At 37.0% G+C, this 20,749-nt stretch overlaps 1 protein-coding gene across 3 annotated transcripts in view; it reads left to right on the top strand.

Annotated features, from left to right (window-relative positions):
• Window positions 1–20,749, top strand: part of SCUBE1 (signal peptide, CUB domain and EGF like domain containing 1) — a 186,715-nt gene that overhangs the window by 105,012 nt on the left and 60,954 nt on the right. For 2 of the 3 annotated variants that reach the window (XM_087969453.1, XM_087969452.1), the window contains 3 exons: window positions 4,415–4,540; window positions 10,232–10,348; window positions 13,297–13,386. In XM_087969453.1, the coding sequence (XP_087825579.1) occupies window positions 4,415–4,540; window positions 10,232–10,348; window positions 13,297–13,386 (333 nt within the window). The remainder of the gene's footprint in view (window positions 1–4,414; window positions 4,541–10,231; window positions 10,349–13,296; window positions 13,387–20,749) is intronic. The other variant, XM_087969451.1, reaches the window with a different exon arrangement.

Here is a 20,749-nt window from a genome sequence, read left to right as displayed (position 1 = left end):
GTCTTTCTTAATGTTATCCATTCTTTGGCCCACATCAAATTTGCAGCTTGATAGTACAACTCCCAATTAGGAAGGCCAAATCCTCCTCTAGTTCTAGCATCTTGTAAAAGTTTTAATTTTATTCTCGCTTTCTTGCCTTGCCATATATACTTCAACACAATTTTATTTAAGTCTTCAAAATAATCTTTGCCAAGCTTAATTGGTATTGTTTGGAACAAATATAAAATTCTGGGTAAAATATTCATCTTGATTGTTGAAATTCTGCCTATTAATGACAGTTGTAGGTTTTCCCATTTCTTCAGGTCAAATGCTATCTGCTGTTTGAATAAGTCACGAATAAGGTTAAGTATTTGAGGATATATTTGACGTCAAGATGTACTACATTGAAAGAGAATAACTATATTAAACTCAAACAGCGGGCTTGGACAATCTTGAACTGTGCTGCCTGTGGTCCGATCTAAGCATTGTTCACAAAATTGTCTGCAATAACATCTTGCTCGTCAATGACTTCTTCAGCTTCAATCACAACAATACATGGGCAAACAACCGATACAAACTTAAGGTAAACTGCTCCAAACTCGATTGCAGAAAATACGACTTCAGCAACAGAGTGGTAAACGCCTGGAATGCCCTACCTGACTTCCTTGTTACAGCCTCAACCCCTCACAGCTTCAATCTCAAACTGTCTACCATGGACCTTACCCCATTCCTAAGGGGGCGTGCATAAGCGCACCAGCATGTCTACGGTTCCTGTCTTACTGTTCCCATTTATTTGTATTTACTTCCTTTGTTCATGTTTATGTTCATACCTGTACTTGTTACCTTGTAAATGTTTGATAAATAAATAAAAATAAACAAATAAATAAATAATGATTGGAAAATAACAAAGATCAAGCTATTCAACACCACAGACAATACTACTACCCTCCAAAAAGACTTTGACTGTGTATCAGAATGGTATATCAAATGGCAACTTCAAATCTCAACAAATAAATGCTTTGTCTTACATATTGGCAGAAAAAAATCAGAAAATAAAATACAAGCTAAATAGTCAAGACTTTGTTGAGGATCCAAACTTTTGTCAAAGACCTTGGAGTACTCATCTCAAATGATCTAAGTGCTAGAGCCCACTGTAACTACATAGCCAAAAAGGCATTAAGAGGTGTTAACCTAATGCTACGTAGCTTCTTCTCTATCACACTACTAACTAGAGCATACAAAACATTTGCTAGATCTATACTTTAATACAGCTCATCAGTCTGGAATCCATATCATGTATCTGATATTAACACAATTGAAAAAGTCCAGAAATATTTCACAAGAAGAGTTCTCCGCTCCTCTACTCATTGCAGAATACCTTATGCCACCAGACTTGAAACTCTAGACCTAGAAAACCTAGAACTATGCCGCCACTGGTCCGATCTAAATATAGTATATAAAATCATACATTGCAATGTCCTACCTGCAAATGAATACTTCAGCTTCAACCATAACAACACAAGAGCACACAATAGATACAAACTCAAGGTTAACCACATCAAACTTGACTGCAGGAAATACGACTTCAGCAACAGAGTGGTCAATGTTTGGAATACTCTACCTGGCTCTGTGGTTTCTTCCCCAAACCCCAAAAACTTTAACCTTAGACTGTCTACTATAGACCTCACACTCTTCCTAAGAGGCCTGTAGGGGGCGTGCATAAGTACACCAATTGTGCCTACTGTCCATGTCCTATTGTTTTTTATTTTTCTTATATGTATCCATGTATTCATAACTATGTTTTTACTTATACCTATTATCTTGTAAGCAATTGACAAATCAAATAAATACTAAATACTAGGAATAGTTTGCCGGCAGTATGTGGATGTAGGAATTGAAGAACACTAAGATAGTCTAGCATCTTAGATATTCCCCTAGATCAAGGTTGTCAAACTCACTGCCCGTGGGCTGGATGCATCACAGACTGGCCACACCCAGTGTGGTGAAGGGGGAAAAAAAGTCACAATATGTCACATGATGCCGCCGTGACGACACGAGTTTGACACCCCTGCCCTAGATATTCCTAGGGGAATGGATGAGACTCTCTCTGACAAGACCAAATACTAGTCAAGATTGGCATTCTGATTGCAGCAAGCCCAGAGAGGGAACTAGAATTCCTACATGCTAAAAGATTACACCCAAAAGAAGGAACCTCTGCCATGGAAATGTTCTTAGCAATCATTACAAATAATTTCTCAGTGATGATCAAATTTTCCATCATAGACTTATTTGGTAATATATCATCATTCAAAGAACTTACCTTTATCTGCTTGTAAGTTGTTATCAGATAACATTGGGATACCTTTTCTCAACATTACTAAAGGAGAAAGAGCCTAGAATAGTTCTTTGCAAATTCTTTGGAAATGGATATAACACACAGTGGAGATTGTCATTCTGGGTTGTTCCCCACCAAGTATTTGGTGAGGTGATCGCCCTGTATATCATTTTTTAATGTGTTTCTAAAATTACGAAGAAGAAGTAACTTTGTCCTAGGTCACTGAGGTAGCAAATATTTTTCAGCCTTCACAAGCTCCCTCTCCCTCCTTCTCTCCCCCTCCCCCGTCCCCAGGGTTGTGCATCCAGGCTATTCCTTAATTCACAGTTTTGTCACCTTTAACTTGACCTATGATCTCATCACTTCTGTAAGTTAGCACACACACACACACACAGAGAGAGAGAGAGAGAGAGAGAGACCTGTAAAAACAAATTCAAGTAGAGGTGCTAAATAGCTTTGTGAGATCAAAACCAGGTTTTATAATTAGCTGGCTAGCAAAGACTGCATAGCAGGACAAGAAAAACTTTAAAAATGTTGCATTCATGATGGGACTTTTGTCATTTTTTGTTTTAAAAAGCATACGCTCTTTGGTATCAGTCTGATAGTTAAAAGTCAGTCTTTTTACAATTTTCATGGACTCTGTAATAATATGCAGTACTTTGCAAAGATAAGAGTACAGATTCAATAAATGTTACTGTCTACAGTAAAAAAAAACAAAAAAACGACAACACACACACACACACATGGGGGATGGGATGCAGCAGATCTTGGTCAGAATCAGAGAGCAAAAAGATTTTTTGACAATCACAGTATGAGTTTTTGTAATTTACATCTTACTATATTTTTATGGGAGTGACACTCTTTAACTTCTAATGGGACCTGTCCAGTATGGTTGTACTACTGACATAGTTCTCATCTTCCTCAGAGCACACAATCCCCACAATCACACCAAGGTAATGCCTCACTGGGGGTCAAGATATTATTATTATATCTTGGCTTATTATATAAAATATTTTATATAAAACTGAAGATAGCAAACATACCTAATGTAATGACTCGGGGCATGGCACAAAGGCAACACAGTCAGATAATCAATAAGAGTCCCTTTAATAGCTCCAACTTAGCCCCCAATGTCCAGGTTACTTTCTGGCTGGAGAAAAGCTCTCCCAGGAACAGCCTTTAACTGCAGGGAATCAAGTCCAAAACATCGTCAACAAAAACTGCAGCTCAAGCCAAACTGAGGTAATTAGTTTGGCAGGGTAGGAGCAAGAATTCCAGACATAAGGGCATGGCAAAATTCACACAGTTGGGAAGATGCCAGAAACACAGATAAGCAAAGACAACACAGGATAAAGTCACGTTTGCTTCCAGCAGTTGCCGTAGTTTGCATTCAGTTCTTTTAAACTTTCATTCCCAGGTGTGGCTAATGAAGGGAATCAGGACCCTTTCCTCCCCCCATAAGCCATGCAACCAACGTTGCTCTCTTCTCCGTTCCTCCCTGTGTGCCCCAGGATGAAGAGGGGGTGGGCCTGGGTCTTCCTCTGAACTCTCTCTCCCTTGTTCTATCTCTCCCCTGATCTGCCCAGCCGGGCATGACACCTAATGCTTCTGCCTCCTATTTTTCCCACAACACAATTCCTGCAGGGTGGGTTGGGCTGAATTATTAGACCAATAACACCCACCTGGATTTTATGCTTAAGGAAGGTGAGAACTCAAACCTTCTGGTTTCAAGGTCAGCACTTAATCACAACACCAAACTGGCTCTCAGGAACGTTCTTTCTGGCATATTAAGTTACAGCACAGATGATTTTTTTAAAAAAAACTTTTAATCTTATCCTTTAAATGTTGAAATATTAAAATGCAGTATAACCTAATTTTGGTAATGGAAGAGTGTATTAAAAGAATAACCACAATAATAGTAAACAATAATAGTAATGACTATTCATTCAATGACTATAAATAGTTAGTGATGCCAAGAAAGATTCTGAGTACTATTTTCTATATTATATGAAAGGAGACAGAAAATCCTTATGACTGCTGAGAATTTATTATTGTTCAGATTGTTCTTAGAACATCTTTTTCTCTCTCTTTTTTCCCCAGAGGGTATGAACTGCATGAACAAAGATCATGGATGTGAACATATCTGCCGGGAGACACCCAAAGGTGGAGTTGCCTGTGAATGTAGGCCTGGCTTTGAACTTGCCAAAAACCAGAAGGATTGCAAATGTAGGTAGACGTATGCAAGGTTTCAAATGTCCAATGTGCTTTATTTTCCACAGTGCTGTCCTTATCTAAAATCTGGAAAACAGTTTGATTTTATTGACTGGAGCTTTTTGCTGAAGTGTTTTTTTTTTTTCCCCTGTAAGAAGCAACAGAAATTGAATCATTTAGAACAGGGGTGTCAAACTCACGGTTTCACAGCGGCGTCATGGGATGTATCACAACTTTTTTTCCCTTCACTAAACCAGGCATGGGCGTGGCCAGCACGTGACACATCCAGCCTGCAGGCTGCAAGTTTGACACCCCTGATTTAACAGATTAATTTTCCAACCATTTCTATGAAGCTAAAATGGTAGTTGAAAATTCGAATATCCAACCCTAGTTAATCTTCTCTGTGGCATTTGCTGCCTCCTGAGCCAGTTTAATAATCATTATCTGTTCCCAATGATGAGAAGTTAGAGCTGCCAATGCTTTAGCCGGTGTTGGCCTTCATATGCATTAAGTTCTCCCCCAAAACCTAGGATGTCATAATGTATTGGTGTAGTTAATATATATTCCGATCCAAGCTGTGTGGCCCTTTGCAACCAATAGATGGAAATTTTGTCAATGCACAGATTTTCTAAGTGCCAACCAGAATTTGACCAGCACAGCTGGTTTATGCCATAATCTTTCAATTTTGATTTTCAGATCTTGATATTTTGTAGTCTTTTCTAATGTATTGTGTTCTATTCTACTAGCGCCTGACAATGCCACATCAATTATCTGTATTTTCATCTTTTCAACCACAGCTATATCTGTTGTGTTATTATTATGCATGGGCAGTTACATGCTTAGTTTAAGACTAGTAGAAACTTAATCATTGAATAATTATTCAATAATATTTATTTCTAAAAATTTGTACACTGCCTATCTACCCTAAGGGTCTCTGGGCAGTTTATAAAATTAATTCCTTACTCCGTCGTATGTTCCTTCTACTTTTCAACGATCTTGAGTTGCTCAAAAACACAATGTGGCCCCCAATGAGTGAACATGATTCTGTTGCTTTACTGGCTCAGATTTTAAGTTGAATTTTGACTGATGATTAAAGCAGAAGAAATAATTTTTGGGTTTAACAATCCATAGTGAAAGCCAGTGTAGTGCAGAGGTCAAGGCATCAAGGTAGGAACTTGATGTCCTCAAGTTCTAATCTTGCTTTAGACATGAGGCTAACTGGGTGGCCTTGGACCTATCACTCTCTTATAGCCCTAGGAAGGAGGCAATGATAACCTACTTCCCAAACAGCTTGGCAAGAAACTTGGAGGGACTACTCCAGGCAGTTTTCGAGAGACAAAAACTGATTTAAAAGGACACCCACATACACCCACATATTAACGTACATGTGTACCAGTGGTGGGATTCAAAAAAAAATGTTTACTACCAGTTCTGTAAATGTGGCTTGGTGGGCGTGGCAGGGGAAGGATACTGTAAAATCCCCATTCTGTCCCTACCCCACTAACCTGCTTTCCAGTTCCCTTCTCCTGCGCAGGGCAACAGGGACTCAGGAGGCAGAGAAGAGATGGGGGCGGGGCCAGTCAGAGGTGGTATTCTGAACTACTCAAAATTTCCACTACTGGTTCTCTGAACTACTCAAAATTTCTGCTACCGTTTCTCCAGAACTCGTCAGGACCTGCTGAATACCACCTCTGATGTGCCCGTGTACACACACACACACGCACACGCACACACACACGCACAAACACACACACAAAGAAACAGTCCGTGATGTGACTGGCAGCATACCACTAATTTTTTTTTTGTAGTCTTGTAAGAATGAAGGGAATCTTAAATGACAAGATTTATCATTAATATAGAGAGAGAAATATATAAAGAGAAAAAAAAGAAACAGCAGAAGCATTGCTAGCTTGCTTGCTTTATTGATGAATGTGAACAGGAGTGTGAAGAATCACAAGTGGGCTCAGAAAATGGGAGTAAAGCAAGCAGGCATTAAATGCTTCTGCTTTAAAACTGTCCAGTCTGCCAAACAATTGTACACCGTGTCCTTTTTTTTTTTAAGCAAGCAAGCAGAAGTTTGGGAGTTGGGAAAAACAAGAGTTAGCTGCAACACATTTGAAAATAGAAAAGCCAGGAACAAAACAATGCAGAGGCAGAGCAGCTTGAGACATATCAATAGTTTCCTTGCTCACACCAACTTCGTAGTTTCATCAAAATGGTTTTATTTTGATAGAAGAACAGTTGGATAACTCGAACATACTATAAACTACTAGTGTAGAAATTGCCACTGAGGGAGAAAAATTAACTTAGTGGCATCAGAAAGTACTTTATAGTGATAGAATCAGTTCTGCTTTCCCTTAGCAGTTCATTCATCAGACAAATTTCCAAAAAAGGAAAGGGTCAAGATCATTTTTTTTTTCCTTTTTGGTGATGTAGGGGCAAGGGAATAAGGGTTGATTTATGGACTTCTGGGAGGCTGCTTTAGAACAAAATATTGAAACTAGGAATAAAATGCCTGTAAGATGATCCAAAGTAAGTTTTGCTGCACACATAGCAAAATAGAATTTATATGCAAATATGCATAGCATATAGTTTTATGAATAGATTTTAAAAGAATCTTAATTGAAAGCTAATATGTTTTACAAAAAAATTGGATATATATTTTACACTTAGGGATGATATGGCTAGCAGAGGTTTAATTCCCCTTGAAATTAAGTATTTAAAAACTGGACATTTTTGAGTAAAAAAATAAAGTCAAAGAAAGAATTAGTTCACTAATGGAAGAAAATGGCAAGGAAGTGACCGGCAGCAGGAAGAAAGCAGAGCTGCTTAATTCTTTCTTTGCATCTGTCTTCATACAAAAAGAAAAAAGCCTACCGAAAACAGAATGTAAAAGACAGTCTAGGAATTCAAATTAAAATAGGCAAGAAAATGGTAATACAACTCCTGTCCACCCTAGACTAGTTCAGATCACCAGGATCTGATGGATTACATCCAGAAGTTCTGAAGGAGCTGCCAGACATGATCTTGGAACTATTGAACCGTATCTTTCAAAGATCCTAGAGCACTAGGGAACTGCCAGAAGACTGGGAAAGAGCTGATGTGGTTCACATATTCAAAAAAGGGAAATTTCCAGCAATCCAGGAAATTTCTTGTAATCCAGGCAATTCTAGACCAATCAGCCTGACATCAATATCTGGAAAGATCTTGGAAAAGATAATCAAGCAAAAGATCTGCAAAGCCAACATGGGTTTGTCAAAAAGAGATAATGCCAAACAAATATTATTTCATTATTTGATACAGTGACCAAATTAATGGACCAGCAGTGGATATGATATACATGGAATTCAGTAAGGCATTTAACAAAGTAGACCACAACCTACTTTTTGGTAAGCTAGAAAAATGTAGGATAGACAGCAGCATCACCAGATGGATTTGTAACAGGCTTACAAACCATACTCAATGTGTAGTCATTAATGGAACTACATCTACATGGAGGGAAGTAAGCAGTGGGAAACCCTAATGTTTTGTCTTAGGTTCAATACTCTTCAATATCTTCATAAACGATTTAAATGAGGAGTAGACGGGGAATTTATCAAATTTGCAAGATGTTGAGGATCACCGAACCCAAGATTTTGAGGTACCCTGCTGTATGCTTTGCTCCATGTAGATTTAGTTCCATTGAGGACTATATGCTGAGTGCGGCTGGTCAGTCAACTGTGAATCCATCTAATAATGGTACAGTCTATTCCACATTGTTGTATCTTATCAAGAAGTAGGTTATGGTCTCCTTTGTCATATACCTTAGTGAAGACTCAGTATATTATATCCACAGGATTTCCCTGATACATTAATTTAGTCACTTTATCACAGAGGACAATAAGGTTTATCTGATGTATTTATTTGTAACAAACAGTAATTGCCTTGTTTACAAATCCTCTGCTTGGTTATCTTTTCCAGTTTTCTTATAATCTGATGAGGGAGAGTCTTTTCATTCAGGATGGCTAAGTTTGAGCTGGCTGTTTACATTACAGCCTTTTAATTTTTATCAGTCCAGGAATCCATACATGATCATGAAGTATATTTCTGTGACAACAGAAATATATGAATTTGGGGCATATACTATGAGTAGATAATGGACAGCACAAAACCCCCATGCTTATAGTTCTAAAGATAAGGGAAGCAGGAGAAGCGGAAGACAAGAGATAAGATGGATGATTAGCTTTCCAGGATTTTCCCAGGTATTGAGATTGAACTGATAGGTCGGTAGTTTCCTGCGTCCTCTTTTTTATCTTTTCTGAAGATTGGAATCAGATCAGCTCTTTTCCAGTCTTCTCATGCCGTGGGAGCTCTGAGAAATTTCATTTGGTGGTTCTGACATCCCATCTGTCAGCTGTCGACTCATGAAACATTTCTATGCCCGTTTTATAGTTGCCAACAGAAAGAGGAGTGGGGAAGGAGTTTGAAAGAACAGTACAGCAGTTTGGAATCGAAAGTGCATTCCATTCATATCTTGCAAAGATTATAACTAAGCGACTGCAGTTTCTGCTGCGCAAATCTCTAATTGGAGAACATGATTGATGACTCTTGGCTGTAGACGTGTTTCCTTGGAGAATATGAATTATAATACACCCAGAGGGGTGGGGGAAAACCAGGATCAAGGGTGACAGTGAATTACTCAGAATCGGCTACACACAGGTCATACCGACATGTTAGCTCCTAATAAATCCTCTGGAGTTTTTGAAGCTTGGCTCGAATCTCATGATTTAATTAGGGCCACTGCTGGAATCCTGACATCCACTCCTTCAATATCCTTGAATATAGTCATCCGGTCCCAGATATTTGAATTGTTCCAAAGTGGATAGGTGTTCTGTTATCAATTCCGCCTCTATTTGGGTCTACATTACTGTTCTGTCCACAGTGGTGCTTTTGACAGGTTGAGATTTTTTTTTCCTTTTGTGTAAAGACAGATGCAAAGAAGGCATGAGCAGTTCTGTTTTCTCCTTGTTGCCTGTCACCTCCTTGTCATCTTCTGCCATTAGTGCCATTAGTTTCCTCTACTTTCTTCTTGCTACTTACATATTGGAAGAAAGTTATTTTGGGCATTTGGTGCATGTCTTAGTTCATTACTTTCTTATTTAGCATTTATTTTAGTGCAATACTTCCTTACTTAAATTATTACTTAGGTGAGGCAATCAGTGAGTCTAGTTAAAAACATGGTGTTAAGAGCCGTTTATTTATTTGCAAAACTTCTGTACCACCCCAATCTCATGGCATTCACTTTTCTTACTGTATACAGCCATTTTTGTTCAAGACCCTTTCTTCATATCAATCAAATATATAGTCTGTATTTTAACAAAAGTAAACAATTATATCATCTACTTATAGCCTTGTGGACTGTGCCTCAAAGGAGTGTACACTGTGTAAATAGTGTTTGGAACAGGTGGAAGCCCCTCATAAAAAAGGAATGGAAGTACATTCTTTAATGACTTTACTTTTAGTGACATTTCATTGGGACTAATAACTTTTTAAAACTGTTGCTCTTTAGCAGGGAAATTTGGGGAGACATTTATCAATCAATGTCATGTGCATTGCCTTTCTAAGTTGTAAATCATTGTATGTGTCTGGAACACAGAAAGAACTAATTGGCTTTATTGTTGCTTTATTCATATATATGTATATACATATTTTTGGGGAAATAACTAGTAACCTGTAACTATGGAAATGGAGGCTGCCAACACACGTGTGATGACACAGATAGTGGCCCTGTATGCGGTTGTCATCAGAAATATGCATTGCATTCAGACGGCCGAACATGCATTGGTAAGTACCTTTCTATAATTGTGTGATGTCCGTTGTAGAAAAGGATTTGTTAAGCAATCTTAACGTTATTTGATAAGATTGGATTGTGAATGTCATGTAAGCCAACAAATAAATATAATTATAATGATGCATTAGCTGATTAAGGATTTGTCACTTTAAACAAAAATGAGTGTCTGGCCAAATCCCAGCTGATTTTAAGGAGTGAGTAACGTATTTCTGACTGAAATCCACATCTAGATTTTTCTCCAATCTAACAGTGTCTGATATTTAAATAATTCTGATAGATAACAGATGATGGCATTTTTATTTAATTTTTAAATGGAATCCGAATATAAAAGCCAGAAAGTCCAATAATAATTCCTACTTAAATTTTACCATGAAACATAGAAGAAAATAGAAGCTCCGTTTTCATGAACCAGAGCTGATAATGCATACTATACCATTTATACAGAATTCTCTCTTCTTTAAATATGGATGCATTAACCAAAGTTAGCTTATATCTATAGAAAAATAAATAGTCATCTGTTAAAAAAAATGTCTAATTCCATGAAGCCAATATATACAGTATGTTAAAGACTACTGAAGCCAAGTAACCAACTCTTCTTTAACAAACTTTGATTATGTAAAGCAGAGGTTTTGGTCCCAAGCATGGAAATACCTCAGCCTTGCGTTAGTTCACAACTATTAGCTTGGGTGAAATGAATATATTTCATTTTTAAAAGTGGACAGATTAAGATTCTAAGTAAAATGTAACTGCTATGCTAGGTTCAGGATATTTGGGGATTCTCCATAGTTGTACTTTTGAATAATTAAGAATCATCCTAATAGGACTATTCACATAACTGCAGAGAATAATCTTAGGTTGTGGACGGCTTGGGAATCTGAGTATTGATAATTGAAGGTTCTGAGAACAAACAAACCAAAAATTTCTATCCTGTATCTTTTAATGATTTTTGGTTTGGCATACTGTTGAATCACTGAAAACTATACTTTCTCCTTCTATTTTCGCAATGTTGCTATATAATATGACGTCACGTTACACTATTCGTTCTGATGTAAGTCGCATATTGCTGCTTGTGTGTGCATTTTTTTACACCTCCTTCTCCACTTTCTGAGTAGAGTTTTCTCTTAGATTTTTGTTCATTTTTTTTGTTTTGTTTTCATTTTATTCCTGCTTTCTGGTGATGGTTCCTGATTGCCTGTCTTGTATGATATCTGAAGTTAATAAATTATTTCTGGAAAAACAAAAACTAAAAAAAAAAAAAAAGGGAAAAAAATGCCAAACCAAAGCCTCTATTGCAGCCTGATCCCATCTAGAACTTGATTTCTTCCTAGAACAACAGAACCATTTAGCTTCTCCACAGATAAACCCTGCCAGCTTCTTTCCCTTCCTGTGATTTCTTTTGCTCCTTGTTTCTCCTTTCTCTTTACTCTCCTCAGTGATGTCTGCAATTTTGGCATCACTGCAGGGATGCAAATATTTGCAAAGGCGCCGAAGTTATCTGTTTGTCTAATCCAGGAGTGTCAAACTCGATTTCATTGAGGGCCGCATTAGAACTGTGTTTGACCTGGGGGGAGGCTGCGTGTGGCCAACTTGAGGTCACTCATGTCAGGGGCACCTGTGGTGGCCCGAGTACTCTGCCAGCTAGAACAGACTCCCAAGCTCTGTTTTTGGCTGCAATGGCCTCCTGCAGCCCTCTGCCAGTGAAAACAGAGCTTAGGAGGGCTGCATGCAGTCCTTAAGACCTCCATTTTTGGCCACGATGGCCTCCTATAGCCCTCTGCCAGCAAAAACTGAGCTCGGGGGGGGGCATTGGCAGAGCTCCTGAGCTCCATTTTTGCTGACAGGGGCACTGTGGGCCAATCCTTCACTGTTTCCAGGGTGGCTCTGTGGGCCAGATCTAAGCCCCCCACGGGCCAGATCTGGCCTGCGGGCCTTGAGTTTGACACCCCTGGTCTAATCCATTTTGTTTTTGTTTCTTTGGCTTATTCTCTTATTTTATGTCTGCTGCATGTACAAGTTCCCCCCTTGTGTTTTGTTTTGTTTTTTCTTTGAAATGCAGTCCTCCATTTTATATAATTTTAATTCCGCCACCACTGCTTTCCGTATGATTTAACCCACTCTTTACTCATATGATCTCTTTTCATCCCTGCAAATGGATCATTTGGGGGTATATTTAATTTGCTGTAATGCTGAATTGGAGCTTTTCATATACCAGACATCAGAAATTCCCTGCAAGATGCCATATCACTAACACCACCCTCTGCTATACCGCATGCGTCAAAAATTATTAGTCTCTTCCTATGACATCTTTTTTTGTAGCACTGAATGTTTAGTTAGCTGTGTTCCATTAGACAAGCAGGCAACCAGCACTGCCCAATTTGGTTCATTTTTAAGTTTGTGTTTCTTTTATGTTATCTTTTATTTTAAAAAATGCATGCGTTTTTTTTAATTTCTTGTGTTTTATTTATTTTTATTTTTAAAAAAACAAAACCAACATGAGCACATTTCCATGCCCACCCATCACCGGATTCTTGTAGCTCTGTTCCATGTTCAAAAACTTGCATTTGTCAACATGTCATACTTACCTTCCCCCCCACTTCTTTTTTTAACAATATGTTTACTTTAAATGTTATAAATTATGTTTCTAAATTAACACCCTTCTGGGGCATCCTTTCTTGTGTATGTGTTTTTATTAGTGGGAGATCAGTTCCTTAAGTGTTGGCTGGTGAATGACTTTTGTTTTCACCCTCTTCTAGCACCTCTAGCACTTCTTTCCTCCCTCCAACGCACCTAGGTTTGTGTCTGGGGTTTGAGTCACATTTCTCAACGGGGTTTTCATGTTTTCATGCTTTAGTTGCCCAAAGCCAAGAGACTGTCTTCCACAGTGGAAAACTGGGCTTCTCATTAACCAAGTGCTCCATGTTTGTCCCTTCCTTTGTTTTAGAGAAGGATGAGGCTGCAATTGAGAGCTCTGAGTTCAATGCCACGTCAGTAGCTGATGTGGACAAGCGGGTGAAACGGCGGCTACTTATGGGTAACACTTTTCTTCCACTTCCTTTGATGTGCTCCCAACTTTGTCTTTCTCTGTGGGGATGAGGGGTTCTTCAGTTATTTTTGTACTTAATTTGTTCATCTCTGTGCTGACGTTCCTAATTGGTTAAAAATCTTGAGTTTTCATTGAAAAAAAACATTTTTCTGTTTTACATCTACGTTCTCTGTATACGCAATCTATTTATAACCTTGTAATGTTAAATGTTGAAAGTATTTGCTGCAAAGGAGAAAACATTGGCCACTAACTTACTTGATGCATATTCACTTTTCACCTATGACTTGTATCATTCTATGACTACAAACCTACTGAATATGTATTTGATACATGATGATGCATGATGACATTATTATATGATGCATATAAACTGCATATTAACACGATTCTTGAGCTTAAGGTTAAAGTAGTGATGTTGTAAAATAATTGATCTCTTTTATGTGAGTCTTTAAAACAATGGTTTTCATTATACTTTGGTCATAGAATAATATATGTTTCCTTGAAGTAATTTTGAAATTATTGGAAAAATCTCCTTGCCTACTGTAGTCAATAAGCCGTCATGTGCTTTTTTCTAATCAAGATGCTATATAAATATAGCCAAATATAGTAGCTGCTGTTTTTTCTACTTTATTTTAAGTATTTAAGCTGGTAAATGCAGAAACAATAATTATTTATTGCTCTTGTGAGATTATTCCTTCCTTTTATATAGCATTTAATTAGAATTGTAGTCATATTTAGTCATATTAGTCATTTTACCTATGAATGTAGGTTAAAAACAATTATCTAAAGAAGAATGTATTATTCATGTATTATTTCACATGGATTTCAAATTTCCCACGAACTTGTTGTCTTAACCTGTGCATCTCTATTGTGCAGAAAGTTAAAATATTATTTAGAATACCAACCTTCTATCTAAACAAACAGGGTGGGAATAGTGAGAGTTCCAAGGCAAGTGGAGAAAACAGATTGTAGATAGTTGTATAAACCTCATCCATCATTCAAAAACAATATAGTTGAGATAGTTCAAAACTGAGACATTACTATCATTATATATGATCCGATAGTTGAAAATCAAGATAGCAACCAATATCATGATCAGAGCTCCCGCCTCCCCCATTATATACAACTTTCTTGAGTTTTCAGACTGACTGACAGACTTCTCTGAGTTGGTGATGTTTTTCCATCTTTCTTCCTCCAAACCTTGTTTCCAGGGTTTATATGAAGACATCTGTCTCTCTGTCTGTCTACCTTCCTTTCTACATCTATCTATCTATCATCTATCTATCTATCTATCTATCTATCTATCTATCTATCTATCTATCTAAACTGCCCATCTCCCTCACAAGGGGCTACAGGTAGTATACAAATAAGATATCCTTTTCAAAAAGTTTTATTTGCTTTATTTGTATAACATGTAAAAATTCAATTTCAGTCCAAGAGTGTGTTGTCTGGGTACAATTGTTTTTAGGAGATCGTAATCAAAGTGTTTACAATAAACAAATAAAAAATCCTTCTAAGCCTCCCGGAATTACTGAGTGAGTTGGGTGGTCATATCAATTTTCATAACTAAATAAACAAACGAACATAACATTTTGCTTTTTCCTGTGAACAACAGAAGAGTATTTAAAATTTCCTGCTGTGTTTCCACTACACAATATTCTCTTGGCACTATATACAGCGAGGTAATGATTATCTAGTTGTAGGATCAGACCTGAAATTTTTTGGATGGAAGACCACTAGGAAATCCAGGCCAGTAGATTAGATTGGGAATTTTTAAAAAAATCACCCTGAAGAAGGAAATAACAAAGTACTTTTGTATTATTGGGTGTATCAATCTGTTGTTTAATTTTTATTTCTTTATATTCATTGTTGTGATTTTTAACTGGATAAAGAGTAGAACTCTTTTCAGGTCCTCTGAAATATATATTACTCTTTTTTTATGTTAACATGGATTTGACATCATACACAGAGGATACAGTAGACATACTGATTTCATCATGAATTATGAATAAGGGTTCTTTCCATTAGGAATCTGAAATTAATGTTAAAGTCCATAGAATGAAATACTTCACAATTTTAAAAAAAGTATTCTAATTCTTCTGTAGTGTGTGTGTGTGTTTTAATCCATTTAAAGTGTTGAATTACCTGGACCAAAGCACCCATTAACAAAATCTTTATTAGATTTAGTGTAGCAGCCCACTCCAAAAGACTCTGGACAGCTTACAATATAACAATTGTACAATTAAAACAGTTAAAATGTTTTTTAAAAACCATAATAGCTGGTTTTAAATTTAGCTGCTGATAAATTAGCTATACTCTTTAGCGAAGGTGTAATAAGAATAAATATTCATTAGAAATGGAACAAAATCTGATGTAGTGGGTTTTGTGTTTTTGTTTACAAAAATATCTTTTTCTCCAACCATCGTCTTTCCTCGTCCTTTAACAATGGAAAACTAGACTAGGATGAAAATGTCTAGAAGTGATAAGCCCTAAGCTTTATTTTCCCCATCCCTGCATTTCTGATTTGGGTTTCCTTCACCTGCTATTACCACCTCTGTTTATGGTCCTCGTGCCTCAGAAATGTCATAAAAAGAACTGGAATATATCATTATCATCATCTTTTAATGACCACATAATCCCTTGCAGGCTGGAGTCTGGGAAACTGAATGAAGCTAGCAGAGTGTTTTAATGGCCGGATGCCCTTCCTGTCACCAATTTTGAGTTTTGTTCAGCAGATATATTCTCATTCTGCCCAGAGAGAAAAATATCTGCCTCTACCTAGAATCGAACACACAGCCTCCTGATTGTGAGGCAAGAGCTCCACCTCTAGGCCACCATACCACTCCTAACTGGAATATGTCATGGGGAGTTATAATTTTGAAAGCCCTAACTAAGCCCATACTAAATAAAGGTATAATGTTTCTATCTTTAAAGTTGTACAACATAAACAACACAACCAAAAGGAAAAAAGGGAATAATGTAAAATTTCACACTGATTTTTGATATTTCATTGCAAGTTAGGTAAAAACTTGTACATAAATACTTTCTCCTCCCTATGGGTTTTCATTGCATAGTCATTTGAAATGTTCAGAGAGACATCTTCCAACTGCAGTTAACTGCTATGTTTTCAGTAGAGGATAAAATAGAAACAAGTAGGTGTTACCTTCACTTGATCAATCTCTGGACAAAAGAAATATCCACAACAGTTAAAATATGGCATATGTTAAAATTGATCAGCTTTGTGTTCTGGAGTACCATAAAGCATGGTTGTCTCTAACCTGTTGGCTTGCCTGGGCCACATTGAATGAAGAGGAATTATGTTGGGCCACATATAAAATATATAAAATAGTTAATGTATATAAATATATACATTAACTATTTTATATATAAATATACATTAACAAATATGTGGTGGCTCAGTGGCTAAGATGCTGAGCTTGTCGATCAGAAAGGTCGGCAGTTTGGCAGTTTGACTCTCTAGCGCCGCATAATGGAGCGAGCTTCTGTTACTTATCCCAGTTTCTGCCAATCTAGCAGTTTGAAAGCATGTAAAAATGCAAAGAGAAAAATAGGGACCACTTTGGTGGGAAGGTAACAGCATTCCGTGTGCCGTCATGCCCACATGACCACAGAGACATCTTCGGACAGCTCTGGCTCTTCAGCTTTGTAACCGAGATGAGCACCTCCCCCTAGAGCTGGAAATGACTAGAATGTATGTGTGAGGGGAAGTTTTATCTCTACCTATATAAATAACAAATTTATTTTATTTTTAAAATGTTTTTATTATTTTATGGATCGATATTATTAGCTGTCTGTGGGATGGATACACCTGCCATAAAGTATTCATTTTATTGAAAACATACTTTGCTGGGGAGCATAATTCCATTATTTTATTTTTAAAATGTGAATAATATAAAGATTGAAAAATAACAGTTGGTAATGACATTCAAATTTTAAAGTATTGGAATTATATTTTACACATCAAAGCAAGATCATGAATCATTGATATAGGAAACATTCTTCTATTAATGATTGCTTATAGTTTATTTTCTTTTAATAACTGAATTGGTAGACTAGATTTAAAATGAGGCTATTGTAGCCAGATGAAATCCTATAGCTATTCCTGCAGCAGGACCATACCTTAACCATTCCGATGATACTATAAAGTTACTTTACAGTTTTCAAAATATGCTTTATTTGGTATGTCTCTTTGCAACTGGGTATTAACCCAAAATTGTGAGTTCAAAGAAATTGTTCTATGGGGATCAGGTTACAATAATTCTATATAAGAATAAAGAGCAAGATATGTAGTACCTAAACATAATAAATAAATAAACACATAAGAAGATTGAATGTAATACATTGCATTCAAATATAAATACATATATTTAACAGATTTAACAGATAATCAGAGTTGGAAGGGATTTTGTAGGTCATCTAGTCCCCAAGCGGGAGACCCTACACCATGTCTGACAAATGGCAGGCCAATCTCTTCTTGAAAGTCTCAAGTGATGGCACTTCCACAACTTCTGAGGGCAAGCTGTTCCATGGGTTGATTGTTCTCACTGTCAGAAAGTTTCTCCTTATTTCCAGGTTAAATCTCTCCTTGTTCAGTTTCCATCCATTATTCCTTGTCTGGCCTTCAGGGGCTTTAGAAAATAGCTTGACCCCCTCCTCTCTGTAGCAGCCCCTCAAATATTGGAAGACCTCTATCATGTCTCCCCTGGTCCTTCTCTTTACTAGACTAGACAAGCCCAGTTCCTGCAAACATTTGTTGTATGTTTTAGCCTCCAGTCCCCTCATCATCCTGGTTGCTCTTCTCTGTACTTTTTCTAGAGTCTCAACATCTTTTTTATAATGTGGTGAACAAAACTGGATGCAGTACTCTAGGTGTGGTCTTACTAAGGCTTTATAGAGTGGTATTAGTACTTCCCTTGATCTTGATTGTATCCCTCCCTGTTAATACAATTTAGGATTGCATTAGCTTTTTTGGCTGCTGCTGCACCCTGCTGGCTCATATTTAGCTGGTCACTATGTATTATACTTGAAGATGCTTGATTTTATGTTTCATAGAATCCAGCAAGGTACTAGAACTAGGAGATATATAGTATTGAATTGAATTCTTTATTGTCATTGAACATATATACACAGTATACATACTACGAAATTCACAATATTGCACTCATGACTGCCATTTAAATTAATTCTCAAAACTGCTTGGTTTTGATGCTAGGATATTTTCTGGTCTGCTGTTATTGACCAAACAGTAATGAAAATAAGTGTAAGAATTGAAATGAAAAAAAAACAACCAACCACTCTTGCCTTGGATGTCGAAATAAAAGCTAGACAATACCTCCAGAGAATTCTAACACTGTTAGATTGGGAAATCTAAGGGGGAGAGGGAGGGAGGGAGGGAGAAAGAGAGTCCCAACCAAAAGAAAGCAATGATAAATCACTTCCATACTATACCTAGATGTACAGTATCTTGTGTAAATCCTCAGGAGCTGAGCTCAACTTAAACAGACTTCATCCTATTTTGCTTAAGCAGGACCTCCTTACCATCTTCTCCCATTAGTAAACCAATTGTTTCCTTGACTTTTTTCTTTTTTCTTTTCTATGTATTAAAAGAAACTTTTTATTATTATTTCTGACATTTTTATAAGCCTTAGTTCATTCTGAGCCTTAGCTTTCCTGACTTCATCTTTGCAGGTTTCATCTGCTTACTGGTGTTCTGTCCCCCATTCCATTTTTACACTTGTCCTTTTTGTCTTTCAGTTTATCAGAGAGTTCCTTGTACAACCATGCTGGTTTTGTCTGGGTTGTCTTATTTCTCTTTCTTTTTTTTTAAACAAATTTTATTAATTTTAAAGACAAACAAATCATCATTAACCATTACATACTTGAACCTTTTTCCATTATAAATTTTACAAGTCAAGTAAAACCTTACATAAAGCATTTGTATACAATATAATTCTATTTTAAACCATTTCCATATGAGCATACAATCATGAAAGGTCGGCAGTTCGGCAGTTTGAATCTCTAGCGCTGCATAATGGAGCGAGCTTCTGTTACTTATCCCAGTTTCTGCCAATCTAGCAGTTTGAAAGCATGTAAAAATGCAAAGAGAAAAATAGGGACCACTTTGGTGGGAAGGTAACAGCATTCCGTGTGCCGTCATGCCCACATGACCACAGAGACATCTTCGGACAGCTCTGGCTCTTCAGCTTTGTAACAGAGATGAGCACCTCCCCCTAGAGCTGGAAATATGACTAGCATGTATGTGTGAGGGGAAGTTTTATCTCTACCTATATAAATAACAAATTTATTTTATTTTTTAAATGTTTTTATTATTTTATGGATCCATATTATTAGCTGTCTGTGGGATGGATACACCTGCCATAAAGTATTCATTTTATTGAAAACATACTTTGCTGGGGAGCATAATTCCATTATTTTGTTTTTAAAATGTGAATAATATAAAGATTGACAAATAACAGTTGGTAATGACATTCAAATTTTAAAGTATTGGAATTATATTTTACACATCAAAGCAAGATCATGAATCACTGATATAGGAAACATTCTTCTATTAATGATTGCTTATAGTTTATTTTCTTTCTTTCTTTTAATAACTGAATTGGTAGACTAGATTTAAAATGAGGCTATTGTAGCCAGATGAAATCCTATGGCTATTCCTGCAGCAGGACCATACCTTAACCATTCCGATGATACTATAAAATTACTTTACAGTTTTCAAAATATGCTTTATTTGGTATGTCTCTTTGCAACTGGGTGTTAACCCCAAATTGTGAGTTCAAAGAAATTGTTCTATGGGGATCAGGTTACAATAATTCTATATAAGAATAAAGAGCAAGATGTGTAGTACCTAAAAATAAATAAACACATAAGAAGATTGAATGTAATACATTGCATTCAAATATAAATACATATTATATTTAACAGATTTAACAGATAATCAGAGTTGGAAGGGATCTTGTAGGTCATCTAGTCCAACCCCCCGCCCAAGCGGGAGACCCTACACCATTTCTGACAAATGGCAGGCCAATATCTTCTTGAAAGTCTCAAGTGATGGCGCTTCCACAACTTCTGAGGGCAAACTGTTCCATTGGTTGATTGTTCTCACTGTCAGAAAGTTTCTCCTCATTTCCAGGTTAAATCTCTCCTTGTTCAGTTTCCATCCATTATTCCTTGCCTGGCCTACAGGCACTTAAGAAAATAGCTTGACCCCCTCCACTCTGTGACAGCCCCTCAAATATTGGAAGACCTCTATCATGTCTCCCCTGGTCCTTCTCTTTACTAAGACTAGACAAGCCCAGTTCCTGCAACCGTT

This window comes from Notechis scutatus, chromosome 6 (assembly GCF_049901735.1).
Source record: "Notechis scutatus isolate UNSWTSFEM ecotype Mainland chromosome 6, rNotScu1.2, whole genome shotgun sequence".
Taxonomy (NCBI): Eukaryota; Metazoa; Chordata; class Lepidosauria; order Squamata; family Elapidae; genus Notechis; species Notechis scutatus.
The sequence above is the reverse complement of the archived record's forward strand: the minus strand, read 5'-3'. Positions and strand labels throughout refer to the sequence as shown.